General features: G+C 49.9%; 1 protein-coding gene across 1 annotated transcript in view; it reads left to right on the forward strand.

Annotated features, from left to right (window-relative positions):
- The window catches only part of TLL2 (tolloid like 2), a 137,119-nt gene extending 129,663 nt beyond the window's left edge, over nt 1-7,456 (forward strand). Inside the window, exons 19-21 of the mRNA XM_059054488.2 lie at nt 2,491-2,704; nt 5,480-5,730; nt 7,322-7,456. Coding sequence (XP_058910471.1) covers nt 2,491-2,704; nt 5,480-5,730; nt 7,322-7,456 — 600 coding nt within the window. The remainder of the gene's footprint in view (nt 1-2,490; nt 2,705-5,479; nt 5,731-7,321) is intronic.
- Nucleotides 7,457-14,888: the final 7,432 nt, after the last annotated feature.

Here is a 14,888-nt window from a genome sequence, read left to right on the forward strand (position 1 = left end):
TGAATTAAAAATGTATATCTTCGGAGCAACTAAGCCCGTGAGCCATGGCCGCTGAGCCTGTGCGTCCGGAGCCTGTGCTCCGCAACGGGAGAGGCCACAACGGTGAGAGGCCCGCATACCGCAAAAAAAAAAAAAAAAAAAAATGTATATCTTCCAAGCCTTTCTTTCAAGTCCCATCCATGCATATGATTGTGGTGGTCTGCGCACCCTGCTCAGTTATTTCAAAAGAGAAATGAGTTTTTCCTACAAGTCTTGCTTCTCAGCCACCAGGGACTCCCAGATCGTGGCGTGTAAAACAAACCCTCTTGCCTTCTGGAGAGGTTGTTGTATTCCAGCAGACCAACAGTTTTTAAATGGGTCATTCTAACTCTGGAGATAGCTAAGCTCTTCAGAATGTATATGGATGTCCCCCTGAATTATGGACCAATAATGCAGGGAGAAGGGGAGAGGACAAAGGAGAAGGTGGTGATAAATAGACGAGCGCCCAGGGACTTGCGTGGGTCTTTACTGGCAAGAGCAGTGAGGAGGACAGGTGGATGAATGGGCGCCCAGGCTGGGCACGGGTGCAGACCTGGGGCCTCGAGGGGTGAAGGCAGGGCCCCTGACCACAGGTGCCCGTGTGGGCACCTCATATGCATGGCTGTCCGTGTAGGAAATGCTTTCGGCTACTCTCCTGGGTCAGTCAGAACAGCCTTGAATCTGGGCGAGGGTGAAGTAAAGCGAGTGCATTAGAGAAAGGCTGCCGCCTGCTGGAAGATGATCGCCATGGCAACACAAATCTCTGAAGGCGGTGGGGGGGGGGGGGGGGAATGGCGCGCCCTGGGGCTGGGAACGCACAATTTGCACAACTGGTAGCGGCGCTTCCCTGGCAGGGCCACAAGATTTTAGTAACTGCCCCAAACATCTTTTCCTGTTCTCTACAGTACTGAGGAAATAAAGCAACCGATCACAGTGGCCAGAGTGAACCCAGGCCTCCAATTTATCTGAGGCACATACATATGCGCTAGTTGTTAAATACTTCCTTGGGAAGTGGATGGTGGGTATACTGATCGTGCTCTGCCTTTTTGCTACCAGAGTGGGGACTGAATACTTACCAGGAAGCTAGTGTTCGACTGCACAGGGGTAGCCACAGGGTGTCCCTATGGACTTTTGGGGAGCGCCCCGTCTCCCGGGCCCACCGTCACCCTCCCATTGCATTGCCTACCCTGGTCCCACCAGCCTCCCCTTCCTACTCCTGCCCACCGTCTCTACCCCAACTCTCCGGCCCCACCTCCCTTCCTGTAAGTGTGAAGAGCTTTGCCCATTTCAAAGCTCAAACACAAAATGTGCGTGCCATTCTTACGAAAGCCTACGGCCCCTCTATTTCTCCCTCTCTACCTCCATCTCTGCTCTGTCACCCCGGGCCCCTTCTTGTGAATTGAGATCCCTTCCAACCCCCAGCTAATGTTCTCTCTCCCTCTCTGTCATTTGGTCCAAGTCTTCAGTTAAACCGTCCCCTCTCACCTTGTCCCATCCCCCTCGTAGCCATGGGCAGGCCATGGGCCAGTCATGTGCCCAGCGCCTGAGAGGCCCTACATTTGGGGCTGCAGAGCCTGCTTTACAGCCTGGAATTATGGGGTTGCCCTGGCCTGCTTCAGGGGACGGTCTTGGGGGAACAGGGAGGAAGGAGGCAGTATGGCCTGGTGATGGTTAGGAGTGTGGCCTGGAGTCAGGCTGGCTGGGGGTCAAGTTCAGCTCCATCCTTCTCTAGCTGTTTGAACGTGGGCAAGCCACTTAACTTTCCTAAGACTCAGTTTCCCCTTCTGCACACTGGGGATAATAGTAGCTCTTCCCTTACAGTATTATCAGAATTGAGTGAGAAAATGCAGGGCTCTGCATGGAAAAAAATATTCAACTCTAGCCAGCCACTCTCAGGACAATGACGTGGAGTAGCGTGCACTCCCTGAAGCCTCATTCACACAGTGCAGTGCGGAGGTTAAGGGCAAGGGCTCCTTGACTTCCTGGTCATGACCCAACTCTGCCAGTGGGTGACCTTGGGCAAGTTATCCGACAGCCCTGCGCCTCAGTTTCCTCATCTGTAAGGTGGAGGTTATCATGGTAGACACCTCACAGGGTTCTGAGGATTAGTACTTACAAAGCATTTAAAATAGCCCCTGGCTCGGGGTGAGCACCTCGGTCCCTGCTGCTCTCATGGTTGAGGGAGGAGCTGCAGGATGTGCCAGAAGGAGCACAGACACCAACAAGCACTGAAAACCCCCTGACCCCGGCCATCTTATCCGCACAGTGGTCATGGTAGCAACAGCTCATAGGGTTGTTCTGGGGACTAAGAGAGGGGCCAGCTGGAGACCTTCTCAACAGATGTGGCCGCCATCACCACGGGCTCCGTGCCGCCTGCACAGCTGGCTGGGCAGGTGCGTGTCCCACCGCCGGAGAGGGGGAACCGCCCCGGCTGAAGTGACCTTGCCTCACTTTCTGCTCTTCCATCCCCAGGCGTTTAACGAGTTTGAGATCGAGCAGCACGAGGAATGTGCCTATGACCACCTGGAGCTGCACGATGGGCCCGACAGCCTGGCCCCGGTCCTCGGCCGTTTCTGCGGCAGCAAGAAGCCAGACCCCGTGGTGGCTTCCGGCAGCAGCCTGTTCCTCCGGTTTTATTCGGACGCCTCGGTGCAGAGGAGAGGATTCCAAGCCATGCACAGCACAGGTGCGTGGGCTGGGAGCCTGGCCTTCAGCTGACCCCCACGTGGACCGGAGATAGATGGGTGATGAAGGCAGGGAAAGGACCACCTTTAATTCTGACTATGGGGGATGAGCAGTGTATGATAACATGTCCCTTTTAAAATGAAACATGGGTGGGCTTCCCTGGTGGCGCAGTGGTTGAGAATCCGCCTGCCGATGCAGGGGACAGGGGTTCGTGCCCCGGTCCGGGAAGGTCCCACGTGCCGCGGAGCGGCTGGGCCCGTGAGCCGTGGCCGCTGAGCCTGCGCGGCCGGAGCCTGTGCTCCGCAACGGGAGAGGCCACAACAGTGAGAGGCCCGCGTACCGCAAAAAAAAAAAAAAAAAAAAAAAAAAGAAACATGGGCAACCATTGGGGGAAAGGTTGTTGTTTTCTTCAACCTTTTAAAAGGGCAACCCTTTGGCGGCGCCACGTTTCTTTCTTCCTCCCACCGCCCCCCCACCCCACCTTTAAAACTGTACTTGTAATTTTGCTGGTCTGTGAAACCCTGAGTCTGGGTGCTGAGTGGTGGAGAGTAGCCCTTTGTACCCTCCAAGGACCAGTTCCAGAAAATGAAAAGTGTTTTTGTTCCCCATTAGTTTTCCTCACTTGAAATAAATAACTTTATTCAGCCCTTTGGAGGAAAATGTTTATGCATATAACTTCCATTATTTACTGTATTAAACGGAAGCAAGTCAGTAAGAACATTGGCTCTGCTCTGTAGCCATTTAAAGGATACAACCTGGGACTAGAACCCCTGAAGCAACTTTGACGCTCTGATCCTGGCCCTCTGGCAAAGCGGTGACCGTGCAGCCCACTCAGAGTCTGAGATCGTGCTGATGATCACCGCGAGGTTTTCTGAGCCCTTTAACGGCCCCTCCTCCCAGTTTTTTCCCAGAACCAGAAAACAGGAATCAGGTGAGACAAAATGACAGCCAGCACCTTCTCCGTCTGGCTGGCCCGTGCCTGGGAGAAAACTCCCCACTGTTCACGACTGCATTGTCACTTCCTCGGTGAAGTTTAAAAGCCCCTAACTAGTGACGTCACCCTCTTGTCCCTGCAGGCAATGGGGGCACACGCAGGTAGAATCGTTATTTGAGGAGAATTTAATAAGGGACTGTTTACAGAGGGGTGGGCAGGCTGTGAGGACACCATGGGGACAGTGCAGCAACCAGGGCTAGGTTGCAAGGCTGTTACTACCCCCGGCCTGGATAACAGAGGAGGGAACGGTTCCTGGAGCCTAGAGATAGAGGGGGGCAAACAGAGGGCCCCCCAGCAGGAGCGAGGACCAGGCAAGGAGGGGGCCTGGGACTAATGCCCTGACCTCTCCCCTCCCTCCTCTGATCTGCTGATGCTCCCTGTGGCTGGATCTTGAAGGCAAAGGGCTCATCCATGTAGAGCCAGAGGTCTGCCTCTAGGGGCCCAGAGCAGGTGGGGAAGAATGGAGAGAAGAATGGAAGAATGGGATCTGGCAGGATGGATGGAAGGCATCCTGCCCTGCTAAGTGCCCATTTCCTTGCCAGCCACGTCTCAAGAATTTGAAATTTCCCAAAGACAGATCAGACCTGGAAGAAATTCTAAGCTAGAGCACACATGGGATTAAGAGTTGGCAGTCGGGGCTTCCCTGGTGGCGCAGTGGTTGCGAGTCCGCCTGCCGATGCAGGGGACGCGGGTTCGTGCCCCGGTACGGGAGGATCCCACATGCCGCGGAGCGGCTGGGCCCGTGAGCCATGGCCGCTGAGCATGCGCGTCCGGAGCCTGTGCTCCGCAAAGGGAGAGGCCACAACAGTGAGAGGCCCGCGTACCGCAAAAAAAAAAAAAAAAAAAGAGTTGGCAGTCGGACAGGACTGGGGCCCGGCTGGACATGGAACTCCAGCTGGGCTGGGGAATGTTACCAGACAGTGTGGAAGCCACGCCAGCGGGAGGAGGCCTGGAGCACATTGAGGACCTGCTGTGGAGGAATTTGCCTTCAGAATTTCTATTGCTTTCTAATTTCCCATACCTCTCATTTACACATTTTTATTATGTGGTCTCTAGCAGCCTAGACACATGGTAGGATGGGACTCAGGCCAACCAGAGTTATCGTCCCAGTGAAAAAACGCAAAAGCCAAGGCTACAGAATACAAGTCCAAAGTACAAGGCGCAGCTCGCCTGTTAACACTCACAGGGGTTTCAAAGCTGGCCTATAGTTAGGCTCTCAAATGCAGGCTCCAGCCAGGTCTACTCTGAGGTTTCAGGTTTAAGTGCTCACCAGCAGTTTTGATGTGCTTTTGGTGCCCTCTGCTGGAAAAATAACAAATTACAGTAAGCCGGCCGGGCAAGTGTGAGCCCTTTTCAGATGCTTCTAGCGCTTCCAGTCAGTAAAGTGGTAAAGATCCATCCCATCCCAGCGACCAGGCGGGCAAATCATCCATTGGTCCCAGATCTCCATAACTGGAGTGAGAAAAAGGCTTTTGTCAGTAGCATGCCCCGGTGTTCCCTGAGGCCTACGTATGGCCCAATCTGGGAACACAGGACCCTGGTTTGTACGTAAGGGTCAATTTGGACTCCCCAGTGAGCCCTGAAACTCCTGGATCTCTTTTACTCCTCTGTAAAATGGGCTGATGAAACTTTCCCGGCCCTTCGCGCAGGGCACACACCAGGCTTTGTGGAGAAAACTGGTCTGTACGGAGGGTGTGAAGAGAAACTGGGGGCCGGTAAGAGGGGGCGCGGAGCGTGCGCTCTCTGTGCGGAGGGGGCATCGCGCTTCTCTCTCCGCTCTAGAGTGCGGGGGCAGGCTGAAGGCCGAAGTGCAGACCAAAGAGCTCTATTCCCATGCCCAGTTTGGGGACAACAATTACCCGAGCCAGGCCCGCTGCGACTGGGTCATCGTGGCGGAGGACGGCTATGGCGTGGAGTTGATATTCCGGACATTTGAGGTCGAGAAGGAGGCCGACTGTGGCTACGACTACATGGAAGCGTACGACGGCTACGACAGCACGGCGCCCAGGCTCGGCCGCTTCTGCGGCTCCGGGGTGAGTCCTGGGGATGCGGGGGAGGCGGGCCGTGGAGCTGTTGGGTCAGACACACGTGCGTCAGAGTCCCTGCCGCTTATAGCACCAGCCAGGAGGCCTGCTCTGCTGGAGCAAAGAGGGAAACTGGAGGGTAGTCGCAGAGGAGGTTGGGAGGTACCAGGGACCTGATACCGAGGTCAGCTAGCTAAGAGCAAGTCCTTTTTAGGACTGCCTAGTTTTGCAAAGGGTTCATCTCTCCCCGCCCCACTACCCACCCACCCCTATTTTTCTTTAGCCTTCAGGCTTAAAAAATTTTTTTTAATTAAACTTTTGCATATTTTACATATTCACAATTCTCTCTCCCAATAAAACCAAATGCCTGTGAAAATTATGAATCACTCTTTTACTCCAAACATATTAGTTATGCTCAAGGTCATGATCATTTTTCTCATTATCACCTCTTTCCTGGGCCACCTCCTCAGAACAGGGCAGGCCTGTTTTGATTACTGTTTCCCCAGCGCCTGAAATAGGGCCTGGCATGTAGTTGGTGCTCAGTGAAAGTGTGTGGACCAGCCAGTTCAGTGTCCTGGGCCCTCTCTGGCTGTACCGCGCTGGGCACTGCCCACACTGGGCCCCCAGCTCTCTCCTTTCCTCCACCTCCAGGGCTGATCACACAAGCTTATTTGCAACTGGCTGGACTTACATTAAATCGTTTTGGAGTCATTAGTGCTTGTGCTAAACAGAACCTCCAACTGGCATTTGCATGAGTCTTTGAATAATTTCCCTTCATCTTTTCTCACCCTCCAAAGAAGAAAGGATGCCGAAGTGTGACTTAGCTGATGCGGTGCCTCTGAGAGCTAAAGTCTGTCAAACTGTGGGGTCCACGTGCAGAGGAAAACCTTGGAGGGTCCTGAGCAGTGAAATGTACGGGAAGCCCAGTTTGGTTCCGTTAGAATCTGGCAGACAGCAGCCTCAGAACCTGGCTCCCCTTCATCCGCCATCTGGCAAAACCTTTCTGACTAATGTAGTGACTCCATCCCATGTTTTGTCCTTGGACGGGACATAGACCTCAACAATGGTCTTTGTCTTAGGTCTCCTGGAAGACACATCACAGTGGTGACCCTAGAACTGGGTGATTCATGGTATACACTTTACAGTGAGAAAAACCTGAGCTTGCAGCCTATCTAGTTGTGTGAACTTGAGTCTCATCTCAGTTTCCTCAAGTATAAAATAGAGATAGAACCTGCCTTATAAAGTTGTTGTAAAGTTTACATGAGATGAGATCTGAAAGTGCTTAGAGAAGTGCACTTAATTAATCTATGCACTTAATAAATAACAGATTCTATATGAGCTACGCATTTCAGATTGTCTTTGGAAAAGCAGGGCTGGGGCAGGGGGCGGGGGTGCTCTCTGGAGCAGAATTTGAAAAGCTTTCCTTTGCCAAGGAGCTTGTTTTGTTGCCCTTCAGAGCCTCTGGTGCCAGGGATGCCTCGTGGCATCATCAGCCACCCTATGTCTTTGTGTAAAGTTTTGTCTCATTCTCCTTATTTTAAACTCCAACCACAGCCAACTGGCTTAAAGTCCCTCTGGTTTTCCTTTCTCCTCCCCTCAGCCATTGGAAGAAATCTACTCTGCAGGGGATTCTCTGATGATTCGATTCCACACGGATGACACCGTCAACAAGAAGGGCTTTCAGGCCCAGTACACAAGCACCAAGTTCCAGGATGCCCTGCACATGAAGAAATAATGTTGTTCTTGAAAAACAGGAAATGAGAATGTTTTTGTTATAACAATGGCACCTTGTGAATTTGCTCTAAAGCAGTGTGCAGTATTATTCTCAAACAAAAACTCAAAATCTAGCCTTGGAGGTGTGTGTATCTGATGAAGTTCAGCCAAAACAAGGAGAGAAGATGTTCCTTTGATTCCCGCTGCAATGTTATCAATCATGGAGTTTTAAAGATTAAGATTTGACGTCACTGACTATTCAAGCTATGCCTGTGCATTCTCCTCGTCCCTTGCTCCTATGAGGCAAAAGCCCACTCTTGGGTGGGTCCTTCCTCTATTTCAGGATGTGCTTCCATAGGTGTCAGGCAGTGTGGCCGTGTCCTGGAGACTCGGGTCATCTTCTGTCTACACTGCGCGATGAGGATAAAAGCCTGGCCATAGTGCATGTGTTCCTCACAGCTTTGGCTGGAGACTTTTGCTATCGCTCCGCCAGGGACACGTCACCCATGAAACCTGAGACTATGGGCGTCAGGACTAAAAAAGGCATCACAGTAAGCAGTGCACAGAGGGAGCTGGTGTGTGAAGATCCCTGTCACGTAGCAAGGAGACCTCCAGCCTTTCCTCTGCATCATCGGCTCTCCCTGCCCACGTTGGGCTCCCCCATCCCTAACTGCATTAGAGGACTAAGGCATCTGCTGTGACCTCAGCAGAACATTTGCTGGTGAGAGTCCCTAATCTGCCAAGAAGAAGACATCCGGACTTGTCCTCCTGCCCTCGCTGACTTGGAGAAGACTCCACGTGGCCTCGGGATTCCATGGGCTGAGAACATCTATGCCTCCAGCTTTGGAGGCACTTGCTGTGGTTGACCTTGACTCTTGCCAACCAACTCAAACTGCATTTGCAAGATGTGCAAAGACATCTTATGAGGGACCATTCAGGTCCCTCGTGGGGTTAACATCATTGAAAACTGGTTAATTATAAGTTATGTAAGAATCAACACCTTGTGGAACAAGTCTACTGTGACTAACTCCCTGAAACCAGTGGGGTTCAAGAGTGCATGGGTGACGTTGCTGAGACTCACTAGCACTCAGTCACCAACCTTCAATCAGAATTCACCACACTTGGCACTTGTCCTAGAGAAGTGTAGAGGATGTTGTTTACATAATTTTGAAACCTCCAGGTTTCAAAATTAAACAGTGAGGTAATTTTGAATGGCATTTCATTAAGGCATCTGTGGGCATTATGAGCTAAGAGCTGTGGTATGTTAGCTTTAAAAGAGTATTTATGTTGGAATAATTTTTAAATAATGTTTACATAACTGTAAGTCCTGTGTGGTTGGTATCGAACACGGGACGGCGCACGAGAGGGTTTTGGGTGGGAGCCGAGATCGCTCCCAAGCACCAGAATTCCTTTGGGATGACTCAACCTCATTTGAAACAAAGTATTTGCAAAAGATTAAAGGTGGTATTTTTTAAAGATCAGAATATACCCCCAGAGGACTATGTCTAATTAAAATGATTGCTGGGAGTTTAAAAAAAAAAAAAAAGATGAAAAAAAAAGGAATACAAAGAAAGGTAGAAGAAATGCATGGGACTATTTTTTCCTTAAAACAGAAAAAAACCACAAAATATTATTAATAATAATATATGTCTGTATATATGTACGAATGTAAAGGATCAACTGTCAGAGCCTTAATCAATGCAGTGTGATAGATACTGACCCGCTGATTTGACTGAGTAGGCCCTTCTGGACCTGCGCTGTGTTTTATGGGTCTTCTTTCACCAAGCTCTCTCTTGACCTTTCTTGGCCCTGAATGGAGGTTCAGCCTACATTCTTATATTGTGATCTATCACAGCCCCTGTTCCCGGGGGATCTTTGGTTCAGCACATAGAGCAGCTTGTCACTGGTTCAGGCCTTACCCGCCTCCTAGGGTGGATTCCATTTCTCTGATTTTTGTGTTTTGGAGGCTTTTATTTTGTCCCATCTGATCTTCAGAGTTGAAACTGAAATCAGGATGCATACGGTGACTGGTGAGGCTCTCTCTCCAAGAACATGAAAATTCTGTAGTTTCAGCCTTTAGAAGTCTGAATAAGATTAATGAATTCCCTGGACAAGTGAGAGGGAGTCAGAAACAGAGTCAGCTCTGCCTCAGTATTTGCCACCCTCATGAAACAATGGTACTTATTTTTCTCTCTCTAGTATGAATATTTTCAAAAACACAACTTCAACAATTATCAAACTGTGGCCAACTTGAAACAATGGGACTCTTACGAAAACCTTTATTTAGGCCTTCTGTGAGTGACGTATTCCCAGAAAAGACAAGCTCTGATTCAGCTCGGGCTAGCCAGACCACTCCCCTGGAAACTCAGACTCACAGATCGTATGCACAGTGCAGGTTCTGCAACGAACGCACAGCTGGCTTCACGAGAGAAAGTCCTCTCAGCAGAAAGACCCAGGCCCCTGCCTTGGCTCTTCCAAATGCCCGGTGACCTTCCTGCACATATCCCAGGGGATATTACCCCTGCCTGCTTTGTCCTTGGGGCTGTCACAGAGCTCCAAGAAGACTGGCTTCAGTTCAGAGAATTATCTTGATGACCTGATGAAATATTTGGGGTCTGGGTCTTCAGCCTGGTCCAATTCTAGTGTAATCTGGTCTTTTAGATGCTAGAACCTGGATCCCAGGGCAGGGTAAGGATCTAGAATTAATTTCAGCTTGTGGAATTTCTCCAAACGAAAATGAGGCTGTGCATTGATTCACTGTCAGACTATTTTCCTCTAAAGTTAAGTTTCATATTACTCATGAAATACTCAGCCTGGTTAAATCATTTGTAAAATCTTGTTAACTAGCAAATCACACTGGGGTTTGCCATTGATCTGGTCTATTTGATAAATCTCAGATAATTCGTGGTATTGTTATTGTCCAGTGTGCGAACAAGTGTTCCTTTGGCTTCAGCAGATGTTTTTCAAGTTTCCTTTGTAGACGGAACTTCCGAAAAATAATCCCAAATGCCTAGAAGGATTCTTTAAAAAGAAAAACAGTTTAGAGCATTATCTATAAATATATTGTATTTTTTATTTTGTGTAATTGTACATTTCATGAAATGTTGTCAGTTTCAAAGAGAAAGGGGAGAGGAGCTAACATATATCTAGAAAGAAATGTTTCATTAAAGAATGAGGATTTATTGATGTGTCCTGGGTTTGTATCATAAGTTCAGACAAGATCTTGGTGATCATTTTCTCCAATACCACGAGAACTTGGGGAGGAGATAAAAAAAAGGGGACCCTCTCTCTGGCTTTCTACTCTCTGGTGAGTACCCAGTGCCTGGCTCCAGAACAGAGCTTCTTGTTAGACCCAGAAAGTCATGAGCCAAGCTAAAGAGGGCTTCAAAGTTGTCCCCTTTCCCGGACCCAAACAGTCTGGAAATCTGACAACACGAACATTGTGGCGATGGTTGCAGCTGTAACAGTGCTAGATGTGGTAGACATCTTCCATTTGTCCCTCAGCAATTCTCTCCACCTGGGTTTGAGCCTGAGGACCACATGTGATGTCTAAAACTGAAGGTCACGGCTCCTATAAGGGGGCTCTCTCTCTGGACTCTGGCAGCCACTCCTTTTACTTGCCCCTTCAGACCTGGGGAGGGGGGAATGATACTCTGCCCGTCTAACCCTCGTACTGCATTATTCCCCAAGGGGAACCTTTATACATAGTCGTTTTAATAAGTCCCCTTAAATATAGCTAGTTGAGTACATCACTCATTTCCTGTGGGGGCCCTGGCTGATACAGGGTCCATTTCTAACACAAGGACAGAGACGCCGTCTGATCAAGGACAGTCTTTTGAGGTTGAGCAGATGAAGAGACTTCAGGGTGTGTTCGGAGTTTTGTGGGTCATATCAGGGAAGGGTAATATGGCACCATGTTTTCAATAACACTCAGTCTTAATACAAAACTATTGAACACATGCAACTGTTTTGTGCTATATGTAGAGTGTCAAGGTTTTATGACTTTTCTGCCCTTTTGCAGTCACCAGTACCTAAAGGATGAGCCCCAGTGGTGCAGGGGTATGAATGCTTTGTGTGTCAGTCAGGATAAGGTAGCTTATGCCACAACAACAACAGAAACCCCTCACATGTCAGGGTCTTTACAGAAGAAAGACTTATCTCTTGTTCATATTACGTGTTCATCTCTGGTGTCTGGAAGCCCTTCTACACCATCCTCAGTCAGGACTAGGCTGATGGAACAGCTGCTACCTGGAGCCTTGCTGATTTCTGCGGCAGAGGGAAAGAGAGTGTGACAAATCCTACACTGCCTCTTATGACTGCCTAGGAGTGACACATCACTTCTCCTCACATGTCATTGGCCAAAACAACTCATAACTCAACTCACATTAAGAATGAAATGAACTAGAGCTATCCGGTGGATCCCACTAACGATTCTCATGTGTGACATTCATAGATCAGGAAATGACCAGAATGCTTCTGTTTGTTTTCACATTTTACCTCATCACTACTTCCCTACTGATATTTAATTTTAATTTAATTTAATTTTATTATTATTATTTTTTTGGTACGCTGGCCTGTCACTGTTGTGGCCTCTCCCGTTGCGGAGCACAGGCTCCGGACGCGCAGGCTCAGCGGCCATGGCTCACGGGCCCAGCCGCTCCGCAGCATGTGGGATCTTCCCGGACCGGGGCACGAACCTGTGTCCCCTGCATCGGCAGGCGGACTCCCAACCACTGCACCACCAGGGAAGCCCCCCCTACTGATATTTTAGATAAAGATATTTTAAAACCAGAATAAGACCACCTATTGTTTGGAACAGACCAGCTTTTTAAACTAATTGTGGCCTGGCAAACTATCAGTGTGATCGGGCTTGTACAGGTTTAAACACAAATGATTAGAGAATCGCAGGGTTGGCAGCTCTAAGCTCTCACCCGCTAAGGGCATCTCCTCTACAGTTTCTGAGGTGATAATTCTCAGATCTGATACCTTCCAGAGGAGGTGAGCCGATAACCTCACTTCGCCCATAACCTCTTTTTTGGGTGATGATGCGAAGTTCCCTTTGCAGAACCATCTCGTCTCACATTGGAGGGACCCACGTTGGGCAGACTGCCAGCCAGGCCTGGGTCCTCCTTGGGCACATGACCCAAACCAGACTGTTACCAACCAGGGCCCTTGGACTCTTTGATCAACAGAAATTGATAAGAGGCCAGACGAGAAATTCAGGCGAGGCTTTACTGGGACTCCTGCTGCAGCTCCAGGGACCAAAAACATGTAACAGGTTCTCTTGCTCACTCCCTGAGCGGGGTGAGCTCATCCCTTGTATGAGGCGAGGGTAGGGGTCAGGCCAGAAGGGTGACTTAGGTGGTCTGCCCACCGCGTTGCTGGTGCCGTGTGCAGGGTGTATGCACAGTACCCTGCTTCTACTCCTGACATCTCAGAAGTGGCAGCTGGGATTTTTTGGTCTTTTTGTATCTTGTTGTTCATGATTTGCCCCAACTGCACATGCACACAGTTATTTTTAGTCCCTTATAGTTTCTTTGTATTTTGTTGCTTGAGGAGAGTTTTGTCCAAGTGCAAGCACTGCAGCAAAGGGCCCCAGGTCCCAGATCCCAGTCTGTCTCAATACCAATCAGATCTTCTTCCTCGAACTGGAGTCCTGGTCAAGGGGCAAAAGGGCCAAGCTACTTCGGAGCTGGTTTTCCCTGAGAGGATATCCTGAGAGGACTGTCTAGGAGTCCTTGCTGCTGAAGCCTCAGGAGCAACCCAGAGCTGGGGTCCCTGCCCTCTCTTCTTTCTGTGAGCTCCCCTACACTCAACCCACCAATTCCCTTTCTTCTTAAATTAAAAAGAGTGTGTTTTGATGCTTATGACCAGAGAACCATGACTGACCCAGACTCTTAGGCCAGAGCGCCCTCTGACGGGAGGTCTCAGCAATTCTTCTGAAGAAGTAACGTGTCCATCAGAGGGAGAGCTGGTGATCAGTGGATGCATAGCAAACAAAAAGAGTCACAAAGGACCTTACTGGCCTTTGCCCATCCACAGACAGCCTAGTCAGAGGGAGCAGGGGCCATCAGCTCAAGTTCCTTTGTCCAGCTCTCTGGCCCAGGTGTGATTCTATGCCCACCAAGCAGAGTTAGAAGCATAGTTTGCACCAGTTGTGCTGATTTAAATTGTCCAGTCATTGTAAACTGTATTCTCTCCACTTTCTAGATTCAGGCAGAGGCTGGAAGAAGTTCCTTCTCTTGCCTAAGACCTCACAAGGTCCAGAAGGGCAGCCAAGGCTTTCCACACAGGCCTCTCTGAACTGTGCTGTCTCCCCAACATCCAGGCACCTGTGGGTTCAGTTTAGCCGTCACTGTGGAGTCTTAGGAACTGGAAGCTCCATGAGGCAGAGGCCACGTAGGTCTTATTCAGCACAGCATCCCAGTGCCTGGATCCCCACACCCCGTTTTCCAGTATCACCCGCCTAAGCAGATGGTGCCTCCATGCCTGTTGGTCAAGCCCCAAACCCAGGAGTCGGCTTCATTCCGATCTTTCCATCCCCTTCTCTCCCCTCCCCTGCCCCACATTTCTTCCATCATCAAGTCTCACTGCCTTTATCGCCACAATAAGCCACAAAGCCATTCACTCGTCTCCATCTCCACTGTCCTCATCCCAGGGCAGCCAGCATCACCACTCACCCGGACTCTGCGAACCAGTCTCCAGGTTAACGCTTGTGTCCCCTATAATCCAGGCTCCACAGAGAAGCCAGGTAATATTGTCAACATCCGTTAGATCATCCCCCCTCCCTCTCAAAACCCCTGAATGTCTTCCCATTGCTCTACGATGGAAATCTTACCATGCCCTGCCTGCTCACATCACGGGCCCCTAGCTCACTCTGTCTTTAAGCTCTTTCAGGTCCCTCCCTGCAGGTACACTGGCCTCCCTCTGGTCCCAGCACAGGAAGCCTGCTTCACCCCCCCGGGACTTTGCATTTCCTGTTCCCTCGCCTGGGACCCTCTTCTCATCTTTCACGTGCATCTTAAATGTCAGCTCTCAGAGGCGTCTAAAGCAACTGCTTCCTGGTCGCTCCAGTCACTCTTCCCCGACACCCCGCTTGCTCCTCCACAGTGGTTTTTGCTGTTTTGTTCTGATTGTTTTCGGCCTGCCTCGCGGGAACATACATTCCCTAAGAGTCTGGGCCTCATCTGTCTTTCTCACCAAGCCCAGGACTGTGCCCAGAGTAATACGTGGCATAGAGAAGTCGTCAAAAAGATTTGTTTAGTAAATGGATGAATGCACTCATCGAAATGATCAAATGATTGGTTTTAATTGTTTTGTGGACAGGAGACTCCAACGCCTTCATCGTTTTAAAGAAGCAAACTCCTAACGAAGAACTCATAAGAATTATAAGGCAGCCCACATTCATGGCTTCCTCCAGCTCTGTGAGGCTCCCCATTAAAATGTGAGAACAG

The sequence above is a fragment of the Kogia breviceps genome, chromosome 2 (genome assembly GCF_026419965.1).
Source record: "Kogia breviceps isolate mKogBre1 chromosome 2, mKogBre1 haplotype 1, whole genome shotgun sequence".
Classification (NCBI taxonomy): Eukaryota; Metazoa; Chordata; class Mammalia; order Artiodactyla; family Physeteridae; genus Kogia; species Kogia breviceps.